This window comes from Cnephaeus nilssonii (assembly GCF_951640355.1).
Source record: "Cnephaeus nilssonii genome assembly, chromosome: 15".
NCBI classification, from domain to species: Eukaryota; Metazoa; Chordata; class Mammalia; order Chiroptera; family Vespertilionidae; genus Cnephaeus; species Cnephaeus nilssonii.
The window spans coordinates 60,233,867-60,253,511 of record NC_137086.1 but is presented as its reverse complement, the minus strand read 5'-3'; the positions used below and the strand labels follow the sequence as shown (position 1 = coordinate 60,253,511).

The following is a 19,645-nucleotide window of genomic DNA, read 5'->3' as shown; positions in this document are numbered from 1 at the left end:
ACCCCACAGCACCTTAAAAGACTGAGGGACAGCTAAAAACTCCCTTTTGCTCTTGTCCTTCCCTTCTTTCTACCTGGAATGTGAATTTAATGGTTGAAAATAAAAATTGACAGTTGACCACATTTGGATGGCATAAGTTTCCCCTACTATTCATTGAGCCCTTGGACATTCCAACATTTAGTTGGTTCCCAAATGAGCACCTTCAGTATCACTTGGGTACTTCTTAGAAATGCAAATCCTCAGGCCCTACCCCATCCTGATACGGGTGTTTTCAGCACAGTGTTCAACGAGCCATCCAAGTGATTCTGATCATGTAACAGACAATTTGAGAAACACTGATTTAGAGGCTGGGGAGAGGAGGAACTACTTAAAGAGACTAAGGAGTGACCAGTCAAGGAGGGAATAATCAGTTTTATCAACTACTGTTGGTAGGTAGTGAGAGGACGGAGAACTGACCATTGATTTGATAACAAAAGACGGGATTTCTGTGATGGGGATGGTTAATAAAAATTAGGGTATTTCCTGGTGTTCCAGACATGTCAGCTGGTGGGACCTTACATACACACCATTTTTAAAAAAGAAATTGCCCATTGCTGCTGATGGAAGAGGGTGGGGACTCCCTTCCCGGTTCTTTGAGTCAACAGCATTGTATTCTCCATATGTCCCCTCTCCTCCAGGCCTAGCCGATTAGGCCAAAAGCAGACAACCTAGAGACCAGTTAGGAGGTAAGTGTGGCTATCTGTGCAGCAGAAACCAAATATTATAGGGGTTTATACAAAATCCCAGTTTACACCTCACTCATGTTAAAAAGCACAAGATCTGTTCCACCAACTGTCAGGGGCACTTCTTTCTGCTCTTTTGGTTCGCCATTCCTAGGGTGTTAACCTTGTCCACATGCTCCGTGTTCCAGCCAGCACGTAGGCGCTTTCCTCTTCACTGTAAAAACCACTTTTCCTTTCATCCCCCTGGCAGGAGGCGGGGGTGAAATGTAATCTACTCTGGGGAGCCTAAGGCCTCGCTAAAAATGCGGACTCTATTAGAGAAAGGCCAAACGGACCTTGTGGCTTGTAGCGAAACACGGACAGTCTTGCTAATTTGATTTTCTTTCTTGGGATTTGATCTGGGTGGAAAATTAGTTACTTTATAGTGGGAAGATAAGCAAGAGCATGCACTAGCCTGGAGAGCCACCGACTCCCTGCTGGAAGCTCCTAGAGCTCCTGGGGAGTCTGGAGGAGTTGCAGGTTCCAGTCTCTTTGAGGTCTGCGGGACCTGTGGGGACCTGGCTTTTTCTGGGTTGAAGTAATTTCCGGGGCTGAGATCCTACTTTCCCTTATTCCGAGGTGCAGCCCGGAATAAACATCCCGGATTACTTGGGGTGATCTCTGTCCCCACAAGGGGCCTAAAGCCGGGGAGACGCAGTAAAGGGGACGCGATGCAGGCGCCTCCTCTCCCAAAGAGCTCAGCAGCCGAGGCGGGAATCCTGTGGTTGGGGGCGCGGTCCTCCGCGGGGTCCAGTTGCAGGGAGTGAGGGTCCCGAGCGAGGTGCGGTTTGGCGCGGCCAGAGCCCAGAGACGGCCTAAAAGAAGGGGTAACCTCTCTTGTGCCTGGAAGGCGATTTCCGAGCGGCCGAGCACTCCCGAGGGTCTGCATTCGGTGGCGGGGTACAAGGCTATGACAACAGAAGGCTGCCTGCCTGGAGTGCCGGGGAGCCTCTGGGAAGCAGCGTCCGGTGACGTGATACATCGCGCAGAGGGTTCTGGGAGTTGTAGTTCGACCTTGTTTTCGGGCTTGCGAGTCTTGGCCCCGCTGGCTCGTAGATGCCTCTGTCTCTGGCCCGGCTTCCTCGGTGTTTAGAGTGAGATCGAGCGTGGGGTGGAGGAGGGCTGAGCGCGGGTCCTCTAAACCCGAGTGGCTGGAGGGAGGGCGCAGGGAGGCCGCCGGATAGGCGCCCGGCGGCCCGGTGAGGGTCGCGCGCGTCCCCGGGCCTCTGGGTGGACAGAGCGGTGGACCCTGGACTCGCGGTGGGGGTCTCCTGCACGGCCCAGGGAGGGAGTCGCCGTTCAGCCTGTGGGCAGAGGTGAGGATTTCGGAGGAATACGCGGTGCCTGCTGTAGAGATGAAAGGAGAAAGGCTGCCCTCTGGCTGGGGCCGGCTCAGGAATGGGCAGCATCCGACTTCTCTGGGAGAGCCCTTTCCCGGAGGGAGAGCTGCTACCTGCATTGCCTGCTTGCCTGTAGGGTGCGCATGCCTCCTTGCCCCCAAACCTACAGATCTATTTGACTTTTGATAACGACTAACTCTTGTCCTCACAAGAGGACGACACTATTGGGAAGGAGACTAAGATGAGGAAAGTGAGGATTTGAGAAGTCACAAGATTTGTCTAATACCCTTGATATTTCCTTTTAAGACCCATCGCTTTACTGCGAAAGCAAGTACTGTATCCGAAAAACCAGTTTTCAAAAAGAATTTAGTCTTCCTTCATCTAGTGAGCCTGGAATAGAGTCGGAGTGAATCCTTAAGGGAGATACGGATTGACACAGATTCTTTGATTATTATTTTGACTAACGCTCAGCAGATGACAGAAATATGTGTTTAGCTTACGTATCTAGAGGAGTTCTGTTGAAGTTTAAGGAAGAGGAGGATAGGAGGAGCCTGAGGCAGCCATGGTCATGGCCGTCTTGATTCAGAGAAGTTGTGGGATTATCCCTTGGTTCCCTGGGTTGTTCTTTTAGGTGACAAGTAGATGTGTGTGGCAGTTTTTGCGAGTTTACTGCAAGGCAAGAGTAATCATCCTGGTTCCTTTCTCCACTTCTAGGGTCACTTTTTGAGGACTGAGACCTCTCCATGCTGGGAACCCAGAAGAAAAGGGCGTGCTCACTGTGCTGCTGATCCCTGCAGCCCAGGTGGGTCTAGGTTACTTCTTTTTCCCCTTCTGTTCTCAGATCATGGATATGGTTTCTTCCATTGTTATGGAATTGCTCAGCTCTGAGTCCTAGACCACTGTGTTTACTCTGATAAACTGAGGAGAGATGAACTTCATGACAAATGTTCCTCACTGTGCAGAACTTTCCCTCCTGGCATGACTTCTCCCCTACCCACTTAGTGCTTAATGCACACTTAGTAGCTCTGCAGGAATGTAATTGGCCTCATGGTGAAAGGCAAAGTAATAAAAGCCACTTGCTCCTATCTCATGAAATTTACCGAGGAGGTAAGATATAGATAAGTAAAATAGTTCAATAGCAAGAAGAAATATATATATATTTAAATGCAAAAATGACTGGCAGGGACAAGTCATAATAGAACCTGGAAGAGGTTTGCCATCCTCTAGAATATTGGGGCGGGGCGGGGGGGAGTGGGGGGAGAGAGACTGGGATAAAAAGCTGCACTTTCAAAAACAAGAGAGAGTATGGAGTTGGAGAGTAGAATACAGGAATGTTCCAAGAGAGAATAGCTTTGGCAAAGAAAAATCTCTAAGTGATGAGAGAATTGGAGGTGTTTAAGGGGTGTGTGTGTGTCTCTGTGGAGTGAGCAGGAGTGTGGTGAGGGAAGCTGGGGTATGTCCTCTTTCCAAAAGTGTCTATTTAGGTCCTTTGCCCATTTTTTTTTATTGGATTGTTTATCTTCCTTTTGTTAAGGTGTATGAGTTCCCTGTAAATTTTCGAGTTTAAACCCTTATCGGAGATAACATGTTCTCCCATGCAGTGGGCTTTCTTATTGTTTTGTTGATGGTTTCTTTTGCAGTTCAGAAGCTTTTTATTTTGATGTAGTCCCATTTGTTTATTTTCTCTTTAGTTTCCATTGTTCTAGAAGCTGTATTGATAAAGATATTGCTACAACATATGTCTGCTATTTTGCTGCCTATGGATTTGTCTAACATTTTTATGGTTTCCCATCTTATGTTTAAGTCCCTTATCCATTTTGAGTTTATTTTTGTGTATGGTGTAAGTTGGTGGTCTAGTTTCATTTTTTTACATGTATCTGTCCAACTTCCAGCACCCTTCATTGAAAAGACTATCTTAACTCCACTGTATGCTCTTGCCTCCTTTGTCAAATATTAATTGAGCACAATGGCTTGGGTCGATTTCTGGGTTCTCTGTTCTGTTCCATTGGTCTATATGTCTGTTCTTCTGCAAATACCAGGCAGTTTTGAGAACAGCAGCCTTGGAATATAGATTGATATCTGGTATTGTGATCTCTCCAACTTTGTTCTTCTTTCTCAGGATTGCTACAGCTATTCAGGGTCTTCTTCCATTCCAGATGAACTTTTGGAGAGTTTGTTGTAGGTCTGTGAAATATTCTGTTGGTATCATAATGGGGATTGCATTGAATCTATAGATTGGCTTGAGTAGTATGGACATTTTAATGATGTTGATTCTACCAATCCATGAACATGGGTATGTTCTTCCATTTGTTTATGTCTTTTTTCAGTTTCCTGAGTATAGGTCTTTTACCTCCTTAGTTAAGTTTATTACTAGGTATCTTAATTTTTTTCAGTGCAATGGTAAATGGGATTGTTTTTTTAGTTTCTCTTTCTGTGAGTTCATTATTGGTGTATAAAAAAGCCATAGATTTTTGGGTGTTAATTTTGTATTCTGCTACATTGCTGAATTCACTTATTAAGTCTAGTAGTGTTTTGATGGAGTCTTTGGAGTTTTCAATGTACAATATCATGTCATCTGTGAATAATAACAGTTTGACTTCTTCTTTTCCAATTTGGATGTCTTTTATTTCTTCTTCTTGTCTGATCGTTATGGCTAGCATTTCCAGTACTATGTCGAACAGGAGTGGTGAAAATGGGCATCCCTGTCTTGTTCCTGTTCTTAGGGGAAATGGTTTTAGTTTTTGCCCATTGGGTATGATGTTGGCTGTAGGTTTGTCATATATGGCCTTTATCATGTTGAGATATGCTCTCTCTATTCCAACTTTGCTGGGAGTTTTTTTTTTTTTTTTATCAAAAGTGAAAGTTGGATTTTGTCAAATGCTTTTTCTGCTTCTATTGATATGATCATGTGATTTTTGTCTTTCAATTTGCTTATGTGATGTATCATGTTTATTTTTAATTTATTTTTAAATAAATCTTTATTGTTCAGATTATTACAGTTGTTCCTCTTTCCCCCCCCCCCATAGCTCCCCTCCACCCAATTCCCACCCCACCCTCTGCCCTTACCCCACCCACACTATCCTCATCCATAGGTGTACGATTTTTGTCCAGTCTCTTCCCACACCCACACCCCTTTCCCTCCGAGAATTGTCAGTCCACTCCCTTTCTATGCCCCTGATTCTATTATATTCATCAGTTTATTCTGTTCATCAATTTTTTATTCACTTGATTTTTAGATTCACTTGTTGATAGATCTGTATTTGTTGTTCATAATTTTTTAAAAAATATATTTTATTGATTTTTTACAGAGAGGAAGAGAGAGGGACAGAGAGTCAGAAACATCAATCAGCTGCCTCTTGCACACCCCCTACTGGGGATGTGCCCGCAACCAAGGTACATGCCCTTGACCGGAATCGAACCTGGGACCCTTGAGTCCTCAGACTGACGCTCTATCCACTGAGCCAAACTGGTTTCGGCTGTTGTTCATAATTTTTATCTTTACCTTTTTCTTCTTCTTCCTCTTCTTAAAGAATACCTTTTAGCATTTCATATAATACTGGTTTGGTGATGATGAACTCCTTTAGCTTTTTCTTGTCTGTGAAGCTCTTTATCTGACCTTCAATTCTGAATGATTGCTTTGCTGGGTAGAGTACTCTTGGTTGTAGGTTCTTGCTATTCATTACTTTGAATATTTCTTGCCACTCCCTTCTGGACTGCAGAGTTTCTGTTGAGAAATCAGCTGATGATCTTATGGGTACTCTCTTGTAGGTAACTAACTGTTTTTCTCTTGCTGCTTTGAATATTCTCTCTTTGTCTTTTGCTCTTCGCACTTTAATTATGATGTGTCTTGGTGTGGTCCTCTTTTGGATTCCTTTTGTTTGGGGTTCTGTGTGATTCCTGGCTTGTAAGTGTATTTCTTTCACCAAGTGGGGGAAGTTTTCTGTCATTATTTCTTCAAATAGGTTTTCAATATCTTGTTCTCTCTCTTCTTCTGGCACCCCAATAATTCGGATGTTGGTACACTTGAAGTTGTCCCAGAGGCTTCTTACACTGTCTTCATATTTTTGGATTTTTTTTTCTTTTTTCTTTTCCGGTTGGGTGTTTTTTGCTTCTTCGTATTTCAAATCTTTGACTTGATTCTTGTGATCCTCTAGTCTGCTCTTGGATCTCTGTATATTATTCTTTATTTCATTCAGTATATGCTTAATTTTGGTCCTTTTTCATATCCTCGAGGGTCTCATTAAATTTATCGGCGGTTTCTAGGAAATTCTTGAAAAACCTTATAACCGTGGTTTTAAACTCTATATCCAGTCGTTTGCTTTTCTCCATTTCTGTCATTTGTGACCTGTTTCTTTGTCTCCGCATTTTGGCTGCTTCCCTGTGTTCCTAAGTGTCCTATAGGGCCCAGTGGCTCAGCCTCCAATGGTCTTAGGCGACCCTGCTAGCGGTTCTCAACCTGTGGGTCAGACACACAGGTTGAGAACCACTATTGTAGAGCCTAAGACCATCGGGAAACACAGATATTTACATTACGATTCATTAACAGTAGCAAAATTACAGTTATGAAGTAGCAACGAAAATAAAATTTATGGTTAGGGGTCACCACAACATGAGGAACTGTATTAAAGGGTCGCGGCATTAGAAAGGTTGAGAACCACTGATCTGAGGAGTTGTAATCTGGATGGTCCTACTCTGACCACTAGGTACACTGGCTTTTGGGTCTCTAAGGAGGTGCTAATTTAGCCTCTGCCTGAGGCCACCCAGCAGAAACTACAGAGAGATCTGCAGATTCCTCTTCTTTGTTTGGGGTTTGGAGGTGCCCAGATGAGGCCCAGGTGTGAAGCAATGCAAGCTGCTGTGGAGTCTTGGCCCTTCTTTTGGATGTTCTGGGTCTCTCTGACCCAGCTGCAGTTTGTTAGGTAATTTTAGATTGTAAAGGGCCAGGCCATTCATATGCAAAAGCCTCTGGGCAAAGCTTGGGTGGGGCGGGGTCTCAGGAAATAAACAGGGTGGAGCAAACAGCTATGGCTGATCCTCAGCCCTCCCTTAAAAGGCCCCCAGGTCTCAGTGTCCCTCGGTAATCACTGCAATCATCTCTGAGAGAAAGCCGCCCTCAAGTTCCGCCTGATGCCAGAGAGTCCAGTTTCTCCCTGTATAAGTCTGGGTCCCCAGAGTCTCACCCGGAACTGGAGTTCAGAGCAGTTGGGATCTTGTGTCTCCCTCCCGATTGAAAAAGACAACCACATCCTCAGTTGCCAGCCCTTTTCACTCGCGCGCCTCTGTACCTCTGTACTTTGCTTCCGCACCTCCTCTGAGTCTCAGTGTGCTTTTCTCTTTTATTCTAGTTGTAGAATTTCCACTCAGACAGCCTTTCGGTGGTTCTGGATGATGTCTGTTTTGTCTTTTAGTTGTAGTTTTGAAGTGGTTGTGCGAGGCAGCAATTTCAGGTGTTTACCTATGCCGCCATCTTGGTTTCTCCTTCTGTATCATGTTTATTGATTTAAGAATATTGTACCAGCCTTGAATCCCTGGAATAAATCTCACATGATACAGTTACTATATCTTTTTAATATATTGCTAGATGTGATTTCCTAATATTTTGTTGAGGATTTTAGCATTTATGTTCATTAGGGATATTGGCCTGTAATTCTCTTTCTTTGTAGTGTCTTTATCTAGTTTTGGAATTAGGATAATGCTGGCCTCATAAAGAGTTTGGAAGTGTTCCTTCTTCTTGAATTTTCTGAAATAGTTTGAGGAGTGTAGGTGTTAGTTCTTCTTTGAATGTTTGGAAAAACTCCCCTGTGAAGCCATCCCGACCTGGGCTTTTTTTTTGGTGGGAGTTTTTTGATTACTGCTTCTATTTCATCAGTTGTTTTGGGCCTGATTAAGTTCTGGGAGATTATATTTTTCTAGGAATTTGTCTATTTCATCCACATTGTCCAACTTGTTGACATATAGTTATTCATTATATTTTCTTACAATCCTTTGTATTTCTGTGGTGTCCGTGGTTACTTCTTCACTTTCATTTCTGATTTTATTTATTGGGGTCCTCTTTGTTTCTTAATGACTCTGGCTAATGGTTTATCAATTTTGTTTATCCTTTCAAAGGACCAGCTCTTGGTTTCATTGATTTTTTGTACTGTTCATTTAGTCTTTATGTTATTTATTTCTGCTCTAATCTTTATTATTTTCTTCCTTCTACTTACTCTGGGCTTTTCATGTTGTTCTCTTTCTAGTTCTTTAAGTTGTAGGGTTAAATAGTTTATTGCTGATTTTTCTTGTTTTCTGAGATATGCCTGTAGTGCTATGAACTTCATTCTCAGGACTGCTTTTGCTATGTCCCAGAGATTTTGTTGTATATTAATTTTCATTTGTTTCCAGGAAGTTTTTTATTTCTTTCTTAATCTCATTGGTAACCCATTCACCTTACCTTATAATAGACAAATATGCAAATTGACCGCACCTTCACTACGCCCAAGCCATGCCCACCAACCAAGCCATGCCCACCAACCACGCCCACCAGGAAACCGTTGCAGGGACGCTGGGTGCGGCCGAGCCCAAGGCCGGGAAAGCCGCCCGAGGCTTTCCCGGACTTGGGCACCAGCGGAGAGACTGCACGGATCCCAGAAAACCACTGGGGGTCGGCTCCTGCGATCCCTAGCAGGGACGCTGGGTGCCGCCAAGCCCAAGGCCAGGAAAGCCTCGGGCGGAGGCTTTCCCGGCCTTGGGCACCAGCAGGGAGCCTGCACGGATTGCAGGCAACGACCAGGGGGTCGGCTCCTGCGATCCTTAGCAGGGATGTTGGGTGTGGCCGAGCCCAAGGCCACCGCCTGGGGCCAAGCCCCGACCCTGAAAGAAGGCAGAAGGCGGTGGCCACAGCCAAGGCCTGGGTCCCCGGTGCCAGCAGAAAACTGGTGCAGGCAGCCAGGTGAATGAAGGTCTATTGCATGAATCTTCGTGCAAATGGGCTACTAGTTGTTTAATAACATGCTATTTAGCCTCTATGTATTTGAATGTTTTGGGGTGTTTTTACTGTAGTTGATTTCTAATTTCATTCCGCTGTGATCTGAGAAGATGCTTGATAATGATTTCAGTCTTCTTGAACTTGTAGAAACTTGTTTTGTGTCCTAACATGTGTTGTATCTTTGTGAATGATCCATATGCACTTGAGAAGAATGTATATTCTGCTGTGTTGGGGTGAAATGTTCTATAAATGTCTATTAAATCCATCTGCTCCAGTGTGTCCTTTAGAGTCTGTGTTTCCTTGTTAAGTTTTTGTATGGAAGATCTGTCCAGTGAAGTCAGAGGGGTGTTAAAGTCCTGTACTATGACTGTATTGTTGTCAATCTCTCCATTAAAGTCCTCTAGAAGTTTTTTTTTTAAATATATTTAGGTGCACCTATATTGGGTTAATATATGTTTACCAGGGTTATATCCTCTTATTGGATCAATCCCTTTAGTATAATGGAGTGACCTTTGTTGTCTCTTGTGATGGCCTTCATTTTAAAGTCTGTTTTGTCAGATATGAGTATTGCTACTCCAGCTTTATTTTTCTTTTCCATTCCTTCACTTTCATCCTGTGTTTTTTTTGTTTTGAGGTGGGTTTCTTGTAGACAGCATATAGTTGGGTCATGTTTTTGTATCCATTCAACTACTCTATACCTTTTAATTAGAGCATTTAATCCACTTACATTTAGGGTTATTATTGAGAGATCCTTATTTATAGCCATTTTAATTCTGCATGGCAAGTTTCTCTCTCTGTTTCTTCTTCTCAGCAATCCCTTACAGCAATCCCTTTATCATTTCTTGTAATGCTAGTTTGGTGGTGATGAACTCCTTTAGCCTTTTTTGTCTGGAAAGCTCTTTATTTGACCATCTATTTTGAATGATAGCCTTGCTGGATATAGTAATCTTGTTCTCAGAACCTTGCTTTCCATTACCTTGAATACTTCATGTCATTTCCTTCTGGCCTGTAGAGTTTCTCATGAGAAATCAGGTGTTAGCCTTATGGGAACGCCTTTTTAGGTAACAGTTTTTTCTCTTGTTGCCTTTAAAATTCTCTCTTTGTCTTTAATTTTTGGTATTTTAATTATGATGTGTCTGTTTGGGTTGTTCTTGTTTGGGGCTCTCTGTGCCTCCTGAACTTGTGTGACTTTTTCCAGGTTAGGGAAGTTTTCTACCATTTTTTCTTCAAACACCTTCTCTGTTCCTTTCTCCCTTCCTGCCTCTTCTGGCACAGCTGCTATTCTAATATTGTTATATTTTACATTGTCCCACAGCTCCCGTAAGCTGTCCTCTTGCTTTTTAATTGTTTTTTTGTGTGTTTGTTTTTAGTTCTCTAATTGAGTGATAGTTTTATTTCTGTCTTCTAATTCACTGATTCCATCTTCAGCTTCCCTTAATCTGCTGTGTATTCCTTCCAATGTGTTCTTTGTGTTATGTCATTCTTTATCTCAGACTGTTCTTTTTCATAGTTACTATATCTTTCTTCATACTGTTGAGCATTTTAAGAAAATATATATTTTATTGATTTTTTACAGAGAGGAAGGGAGAGGGATAGAGAGCTAGAAAAATCGATGAGAGAGAATCATCGACCTGCTGCCTCCTGCACACCCCCTACCAGGGATGTGCCCGCAGCCAATGTACATGCCCTTGACCGGAATCGAACCTGGGACCTTTCAGTCTGCAGACCGACGCTCTATCCATTGAGCCAAACCGGTTTCGGCATACTGTTGAGCATTTTTACCATCATTACTCTGAACTCTGTTTCAGATAAATTTCTTATCTCTGCTACATTTATCTCTTCTTCTGGATTCTCTAGTTCTTTCATTTGGGGATTGTTTTTTGTTTCCTCATTTTGGTTGTCTGGGTTTGTGACTATGTAGTAGGTAGATCTTCTACACTCTCAGTTTCTAGTGCAGGACAGTGTTAAAAGCTACTTCTGACTAATTTGATCAGGCAAAGACTCAAAGTCTCCAGAGACTGCTTCTGTCTACAGACTAATAGGATTCAGACCTGAATTGCTCCCAGGCAATCGTCCTTAGGTGTAGCAAGAGTTTTTTCAACAGGGTGGGATAGTTGCTTCTGCCTGGAGGCTAATTGTTACTTTTAATCTCTTAAGTTGCCTCAGGGCAAGGTGTGTTCCAACATGGTGTATTGACTGTCTTCCCCCCAGGCAAGGCAGATGTCTATGTGGGAAAGATGTCCTCCACTGTGTGAGGGAATGACTCAGCCCAGGAAACTTGGGGTGTCTGCCTTCTGAGCTCTATCCCCCGAGTCCCCAGTCCTGGGTTCTGCTCTCACAGCTCCAGTCCACTTCATCCTCCCTCTGCCAAAGCACAAGATTGGTGGCTCCACAGGGAATTTTTGTGTGTTGGACTTACAAGAGAGTGCTTGAACTTTCAGCTGCCACTCCCAGGCAGACAGCACCCCACTGCTTTTCACAGCTAGATGTTACCTGGGTACCTTCCTCAGTTTGGTGATCTCTTCTGAGGAGCCCAGCTTTGAGACTAGATCCCAGAGTTCTCAGTGGCACCCCTCCACCCCCACAGCTGAGATATCTCTCTGGGACTAGAGTTGCTGTCTGTGGGTGCCCAGCCAGCCCTTTCATGCCTCCGCCCCTCCTACCAGTCTCTATGTGGTCTCCACCTTCAGTTTTTGGATATCAAGGTTCTCTTCTGTGAGTTTTCCGTTGATTATTTAGGAAGCCTTTCCGTATTTCAGTTGTATTTCCAGCTTGTTCCTGGGAGCATGTCCATGCAGCATCCACCTATTCTGCCGCCATTTTTAATCCCTTACATACTATCTTGAGCAGTGGGCAGTCCTATTGCTTCAACCTCAAGCTCGATGAAGGCAGTGGCCACCTTCTTCTGCATCCCCTACAGAACTTAGACCTTAACATTTAGAATAGTTCTTGGTTTATAGGCAGGCAGATTGGAGAGTGAACTTTCCTTCTTGGTGTTCCCCTCCTTTCCTCTTGCCACCCTAGCCAGGTAGCCCAGAATTCATCTTGCCTCCCAAGCCTCCTTGCCTCTCCCCCTCCTACACCCCTGGGTGGGTGGACCCCACCTTCCTCTTGCCTCCAGGATCCTGCCCCCGCCCCCTTTCTCTTGCTCATTTTCCTCCTCTTGACCGCTTCCTTCTGGTCCTCCTCTATCATCTCCTTATAGGTGGCCCTCCTCACATCCAGCTGAGGCTTTTTGCTGTTTATGACTCACAGCATCTCCAACTGGCTCTTTTTCTCCCCTGCAAAGTCCTTGAAAGGGGCTGAAACTTCCTCTTCTTGCCAGATCCTTGGGGCACCTTCTCTTTGGGAGGTTCTCCTGGAAGTGCCCCACAGAAGCAGTAGAGACCTTGGCCACTTGCAAGGCATGGCCCTGCTCCTCCTTACTCTGGTGTCTGTCAGCCTGTGCATGTCGGCCTATTCATGTGAGCTAAATTATGCAGCCGGTTCCGCTCATTCTTGGCCACCTATTTCTTCTTAGCCTGAATCTACTTGGCGAACAGGTCCTACAGGGGTCAGCATTGCTGGACACTTTGATCAGCCATTCCTTGGTGTTGTCGCGAGCGTGCTGGTAGCCCCAGCAGCGCCACCATGGCCACTCACCTCACCTCACACCAGAGTGGTTTTTTCTTGGGTCAGATGCCCTTGAGGCATGCGAACTGCTGCCAGCTTGTAAGCTGTCATGGCCAGAGCACCAACTTCTTGTGCGGCAGGCAAGTGGTGGGCTCCGGCGGCCACACCACCAGTGCCTCCTCCATGAGCTCTGTGGTTGCTGAGCAGCTGCATGTTGTCCCGCACCAAGGCCCACAGTTCGCTCACCAAGGCCCGCAGTTCAGCCTCCGGGTGTGGGTCCCCACTCTGCAGGCCCATGATGGGCTTCCGATCAGAGACCAGCAGGTTACCCAGGTGGAACTCCAGCTCCAGCCCCTGGTGCACTGTGATGCACTGCAGCTTCTTGGCTTCATCCTGCTTGGCCTTTGCCAGAAGCTTCTCCACACCCTGTACCTCCATGGCTCCAGTTCAGCTCACTAGCTCTGGAAGACAGATCCTGTTTGATACACTTCTGTTCCCCTCCCCACCTCTGTTCCCACGCACACTTTCATAGAACACCCCATTTGAAACGTTTCTACTGATTCTTATTCAAGTGTTCCTTCCTTCCTTCAACTGTCTGACCAATACAGTGTTCTGCTGTGTGCCAGGTACCAGGGCTGCTTCATGAGGGAAAACAGGCCTGGCCTCTGCTCTCCAGGCGCTACGGAGAACAAGACAGAGAGCTGTTGATCAGAAAGTCCTCAATGTGTGCATGATCTAAGAGAAGGGAAGGAACATGGTGCTACAACCCAGAGAGTCAGGAAAGGCTTCCATGAGGGGTAACACCTGAGCTGAGATCTGAAGTGTGAGTGGGATTTGGAGAACTGAAAGGATGCACAAGTGGAGAGCATTCAGGAACAGGAAACAGCATGTGGAAAGGCGCCACCAGGCAGCCCAGAGATTTCAGAAGGAGCAGTGTATTGAGGGTAGATGGTGGGAGGGAGTCAGACCCATCAGGGCCTCTATGATGCTAGCAATTCAGATATGTCAAAGACAAGTCATAGTGCTTCTTTTAAGTGGAAAGGTATGTACGTATAAGAAAAGACATAGTATATATAGGGTTCGGTACTGTCTGCAGTTTCAGGCATGTGCTGGGGATCTTGGGACATGTTCTCCACAAATAAGGGGGACTGTTATACACCAGAGAATCTTAGTGTTGGAAGGGATGTTAGAGGTCATTTTGTCTAACCTTCCCATCCTTCATGTCTTCCTGCTTCTGTCTTGTCACTTTGAGTCCTTCCCAGAGACCTCTGGAAGGAGGTCCCTTGGTGAGCATGGATGTATTTGGTTTTTCAGGAGTCGCTCATGATCAGGGATATGGCTGAGGCTCTCACCCAGTGGGGACAGCTGAACCCTCCGCAGGGAGATGTGCCTGAGAAGCATAGGAATCTGGTCTTGCTAGGTAAGGATGGCTCCTCGGTCCCTGTGAATTTACTCAGTGCGATAGCTTTGCTTCCTCAGTTCCAAGGAACTTGGAGGTTCTTAGATTAACCAGTTAACTGCCACGATATTTTGAATTTAATTTGAAAAGGTCCGAGCCTTGTATCTATAGACACTTATGGCGTAAAAATGGTTAAAAGAGTCTTAATTCCTGAAAGGCCTGAGACATGTAATTTCTGCTTTTTGTTTCTGGATATTGTTTTAACACCCCTAGAGTTAGAAATGGACTCCTTTTTACTGAATTTTCCCAGGTGGTAATAGCCTTCTTTTCTATTATCTGACCAGAGATATTAAGATGAAGTTCTAGTGAAAATACCTCTTAAGAAGTGGGTGCTTATTCTTTTAATAGGGAGAGGTAGAAACAGGGACTCATTGTTCTGAATTCAAATAGATCCCGTATCAACCTTCCTGCCTCCTGAGCACTGGTGAGGGAGAAATCCAGAACCCACCTCTCATATAAGTGTCTTTCCTAATGACCAAAGAGTTAATCCTGTGCTTTTTACCAGACTTCTTTACTTTCCTCATGAACAGGGCTTCCAATTTCCAAGCCTGATGTAATCTCTCAGTTGGAGTCTGGGGAGAAGCTGGAGAGAGAAGCCTCAAAAGCCACTAGTCCAGGTGAGTGAGTGTTGGAAACAGAGAACTTAAAACCCTCATGGCCAGTGGAAAAAGCATCTTTGAAATGCTTGTGAAGGAGCCTTTCAGATTTTGCTAGACCATAGAAAAGTTGAAGTCCCTTTCTTCCGTGCCACACTTTACCCGCTGTGGATGATGATCTGTTATAAATTCATAATTTTATATTTTAGAAAGTAAATACTTTCTACTCTTTTAAACCAGCCCCCCCCCCCCAATAAGGTGAAATGAAAGTAGCATTTTAATGTATACTAATAATTTGCATGGGTGCACGGCTCTAAACCAGGTTTTTCATGTGTGTTATTTTACTTCTGAGGGTAATGTGACTTTTTGTCTAACAGCAATGGCTATAAAGTGATCTCTGAGTTTTCCCTTGCCTTCTCTATCTAAGCAGAGGCAGCATAGCATGTGGTTATGAGTTCAGACTTTGGACCCAGTTTTCCCAGATCCAAAGCCAAAATCTCAGCTACTCAAGCTTTGTGACCTGTAATAAGTTAATTATCCTCTTAGCTGGAAGTCCATTTGCCTGTAATCTGTATCTATCTATTTGTCCTTTAAAATCTCAGTCACTTCCCTAATTAGGATATGTGGTTGAGAACATTTGATCATATTGATTTATTGTATTTACCATCATGGTTGGAATGGATATTAAAGACTTTACACCTGGAAATGTTTAAACATTTTTAGCAGTGACGCTTCCCCCCGCCCCCGAAATTCTTACTAGAAAGCCTAGGATTTGGGGGCAGCAATCCTGACAGGTTGGGGACCAATCTAAGCACATGGGGATTTGAACTTCCCCTCTCTACATGCTATTCATTAAAAAAAAACAATTTAGTTTTATTTTACTCTTTGCAGTTTGTTGGGTCTGGGGCAGTCAGAGAATGATCACTTGCTTCTGAATTACTAAGCTTTGTGATGATTTGAATTTGTAGATATTTTTTAAAGTATGTTTTTATTGGTATTAGAGAGAGAGAAAGGGAGAGGGAAAAAGAAACATAGATGTGAAAGAGAAACATCAATTGGCTGCCTCCTGCATGGCCCCTACTGGGGATTGAGCCCACAACCCAGGCATGTGCCCTGTGAGGAAAAATTTTTTTTAATATATTTTTTATTGATTTCAGAGAGGAAGAGAGAAAAATATCAATGATGAGAGAGAATCATCGATTGGCTGCCTCCTGCATGCCCCCTACTGGGGATTGAGCCCACAAGCCGGGCTTGTGTCCTTGACCGGAATTGAAGTCAGGACCCTTCAGTTTGCAAGCCAACGCTCTATCCACTGAGACAAACTGGCTAGGGCCCCTACTGGAAATTGAACTGGCGACCTTTTGGTGCATGGGATAACACTCAACCAACTGAGCCACACTGACCAGGGCGAATTTGTAGATCTTGACCACTTTGAATGTTAGTAACTAGAATATGTGTCTCATCTCAAGACAGTAGAACTAACATATTTTTGTGTGAGAGCAGTAGTTTTGGAAGGTTAGTTAGCATTGAGTGGGATATTTTGGAATGGGAAATGATTGGCAGAAGGAGATCAGCTAATGATGGTCATTCTCAGGGTGTGAAGTGATAATGCCATGGTGTGGTGCTGGCAGTGGGCAGTCTCTGGGAAACTGTATTTCTCTGATCCCAGCCCTGTTTCCCCAGACTCTGTTTTTTTTATCACCTCTGCTTAGTCTTGTTCCATTAGCTTTTCTCATTTCCTAGCCACTGGACAGAGGAATTGTGAATGCCTACTCACACTCTCCCTGTATGCAGCTGTACTTCTTTGCCCAGTCATCTTTCTTTTCTCATGTTCTTTTAAGATTGCAAGGCTGTTTTTGAGACTTTTAAGTTCATGTGTTCCCTGTAGCACTTGTTGATTGTTTTACTATTTTCCCACCACAGTAATTACCTTACTCTCAGTTTAGGAAATGATACATGTCCATTTTTGTTTCTGTTAGACTGGGAGATAAGACCAGAAGGCAAGGAGCTAACTCGAGAGCAGGATGTTTCTGAAGAAGAGTCAGCCCCTGGGGTGTTAATTGAAAGATTTCCAAAGGAAGGTGACAGTGGATGTGAGGATTCTCTAGAGAGTCAACAGGAAAACCACAAGAAACATTTAATACAAGAAGTTGTCACTCAGAAGAAACCTGGGGAGAGAAGTTATCAGTGTGATGAATTTGGAAGAAATTTTGGCTGGAGGTCATTACTTGTTCAACAGCAAGGAGAAAGACTACGTAACTGTGATTCGTTGAAAAAGAACCTAAAACAAAATTCAGATCTAATGAGGCATAAGAGAATTTGTGCAGGGAAAAAACCCTGGAAGTGTAATGAGTGTGAGAAAGCCTTTAGTTACTACTCAGCTTTTGTTTTGCATCAGAGAATTCACACAGGAGAAAAGCCCTATGAGTGTAATGAGTGTGGCAAAGCCTTTAGCCAGAGCATACACCTTACTCTCCACCAGAGGATTCATACCGGAGAAAAGCCCTACAAATGTCACGAATGTGGGAAAGCCTTTAGTCATCGCTCAGCCCTTATTCGGCATCACATAATTCACACTGGAGAGAAACCCTATGAATGCAATGAATGTGGGAAGGCCTTTAATCAGAGCTCATATCTCACTCAACATCAGCGAATTCACACCGGAGAGAAACCTTATGAGTGTAATGAATGTGGGAAGGCCTTCAGCCAAAGCACATTTCTTACCCAGCATCAGGTCATTCACACTGGAGAGAAACCCTATAAGTGTAACGAATGTGGGAAAGCTTTTAGTGATCGTTCAGGCCTCATCCAGCACCAGAGAACGCATACTGGGGAAAGGCCTTATGAGTGTAATGAATGTGGGAAAGCCTTTGGCTACTGTTCAGCCCTGACTCAACATCAGAGAACTCACACAGGGGAGAAACCCTATAAATGCAATGATTGTGCCAAAGCCTTCAGTGATCGCTCAGCCCTCATCCGTCATCAAAGAACACACACTGGAGAGAAACCTTACAAGTGTAACGATTGTGGGAAAGCCTTCAGCCAGAGCTCATCTCTCACAAAGCACCAGAAAACTCACACTGGAGAAAAACCTTATATGTGTAAGGAATGTGGAAAAGCCTTCAGCCAGAGTTCATCCCTTTCTCAACATCAGAAAACTCATGCTGGAGGGAAAACCAAAGAATATGGAAAAGTCTTCAGTGAGCATTCAGCTTTTGGCCAGCAAAATAGAATTCATAATGGTTAAAGACTGTAAAATTTTTTCCTGGGTGTGACTAATCATTCTTGAGGGGGAAATTGTTGATTGAGATAACTACTCAGATGATTACTCACACCCGGGGAAAAATGAGGCTTGTGAGTTAGCCAGTCACAAAGTTCCCATGAGGGCAGCTTCCCCTGAATCCACAGAACACTGGCCTGGCAGTTCACTTTTGCACTTTGTGTCTTTTAGACCTTGCTTATTTAGACATCTACTGAAAATCATGTTAATTACCAGGGTCAGACCTGTAGCCTAGAAAGGGGGAGTACAGAAGGGCCTTTGATGTTTTCTGTCTGTTTCAAGCTGAGTTACTTGACAATGTACTTATTTATGGAGATTTACCTTCATTGTAGTTTGTACTTTAGAGTTTTTCATACCATAGTAAAATTTAGTTGTAGGCCTGAACTGACACTGAATATTAGGTTGTGAAAATTTGAAAAGACCTTGGAATACTTGCCTTTCACCATTTTATTCTTGGGTAGAGGAAGATGACATGATATATATATTTGAATTGAAACTGAAGGTTATTGCTAGAAATGTTTTGAGTGCTATGTTTTTAGTTTTCACATTTGACTAAGATGTATCTTTGTGTGGATTTCTTTGAATTTATCCTGTTTGCTGAGCTTGAATCTGTAGGTTTATGTCTTTTGCTAAATTGGGGGAATTTTCAGTTATCATTTCTTTTAATACATTTTCAGCCTCCATTCCCACACCTTCTCTCCTTCCAGGATGCTGAAAGAAATGTTAGGTCTTTGCTTGTAATATCACAGGTTCTTGAAACTCTGTTCATTGTTTTTCACTATATGTTTATCATAATCTGCTCAGGCTGTCATTAAAATAAAATGCCATAGACTGGGTGGTTCAAACAACAGAAATTTGTTCCTCAGAATTATGGAGGCTGGAATTCCAAGATCAAGGTGTCGGCTTTGGTCTCTGGTGCTGGATCTCTTCCTGGCTTTCTTGCCTGCCGTATCCTTGAATGGCCTTTCCTTGATGTATGCCTGTGGAAAGAGGCAAGATCTTTCTTCCTTATCTTTAAAGGCCACCAGTCCTATCAGATTAGGACCCTAACCTTATGACCTCATTTAACCTTAATTACCTCTAAAAAGTCCTTCCTCCAAATACTGTTACATTTGGAAGTAGCATTCAACATAGGAATTTGGGAGGGACACAATTCATAGAATTTGCCCCTGGCTCCCAAAATTCATGTTCTTTTCACATGCCAAATACATTCATTTCATCCCAACAACTTTCAAAGTCTTAACTTATGCTAGCAACAACTCTAACGTCCACAGTTTCACCTACATATCACGTAAAGCAGGTATGGATGAAACTCAATGTATATTTCATCCTGAGGCAGATTTGTCTCCAGCTGTGAACTTGTGAAACCAGACCAATGGTGGGGCAGGCACAGAACAGATATTGCACTCTAAAAGAGGAAGGAGGGAGGGAGGGAGGGAGGGAGGGAGGGAAAGAGGGAGGGAGGGAGGGAAAGGTAAGTCCAAGCAAGTCCAAAACCCAGTGGGGCAATTCCATCAGATCTTGATGCCTTACCTTCCAGATTCACTGAAGCAGGGGTTCCACCTTCACAATCCTCTGCTTCAGCAGTCCTGCCACTGAGACTGGTCTGGGCAGTCCTACCCCCCAAAGCTTC

General features: G+C 44.0%; 1 protein-coding gene across 2 annotated transcripts; it reads left to right on the top strand.

The window, feature by feature from the left end:
* The first annotated feature begins 1,800 nt into the window (after positions 1-1,800).
* On the top strand, positions 1,801-19,406 carry ZNF892 (zinc finger protein 892). Of its 2 annotated transcripts, none has more exons than XM_079792578.1 (5): positions 1,801-2,077; positions 2,816-2,903; positions 13,992-14,097; positions 14,667-14,753; positions 16,712-19,406. In XM_079792578.1, exons 3-5 carry the CDS (start codon positions 14,001-14,003, stop codon positions 17,977-17,979), a joined length of 1,452 nt encoding a protein of 483 aa, XP_079648704.1. In that variant the 5' UTR covers positions 1,801-2,077; positions 2,816-2,903; positions 13,992-14,000; the 3' UTR covers positions 17,980-19,406. The 2 variants fall into 2 exon arrangements, with proteins under 2 accessions (XP_079648704.1, XP_079648705.1); XM_079792579.1 differs by having other exon boundaries at positions 1,824-1,855.
* The last annotated feature ends 239 nt before the right edge of the window (positions 19,407-19,645 follow it).

Coding starts and splice junctions, on each gene's coding strand:
- ZNF892 (XM_079792578.1), top strand. CDS start 14,001: ATGATCAGGGATATGGCTGAGGCTCTCACCCAGTGGGGACAGCTGAAC. Junction 14,098..14,666: donor TAGGAATCTGGTCTTGCTAG/GTAAGGATGGCT, acceptor CCTCATGAACAG/GGCTTCCAATTTCCAAGCCT. Junction 14,754..16,711: donor CTCAAAAGCCACTAGTCCAG/GTGAGTGAGTGT, acceptor TGTTTCTGTTAG/ACTGGGAGATAAGACCAGAA.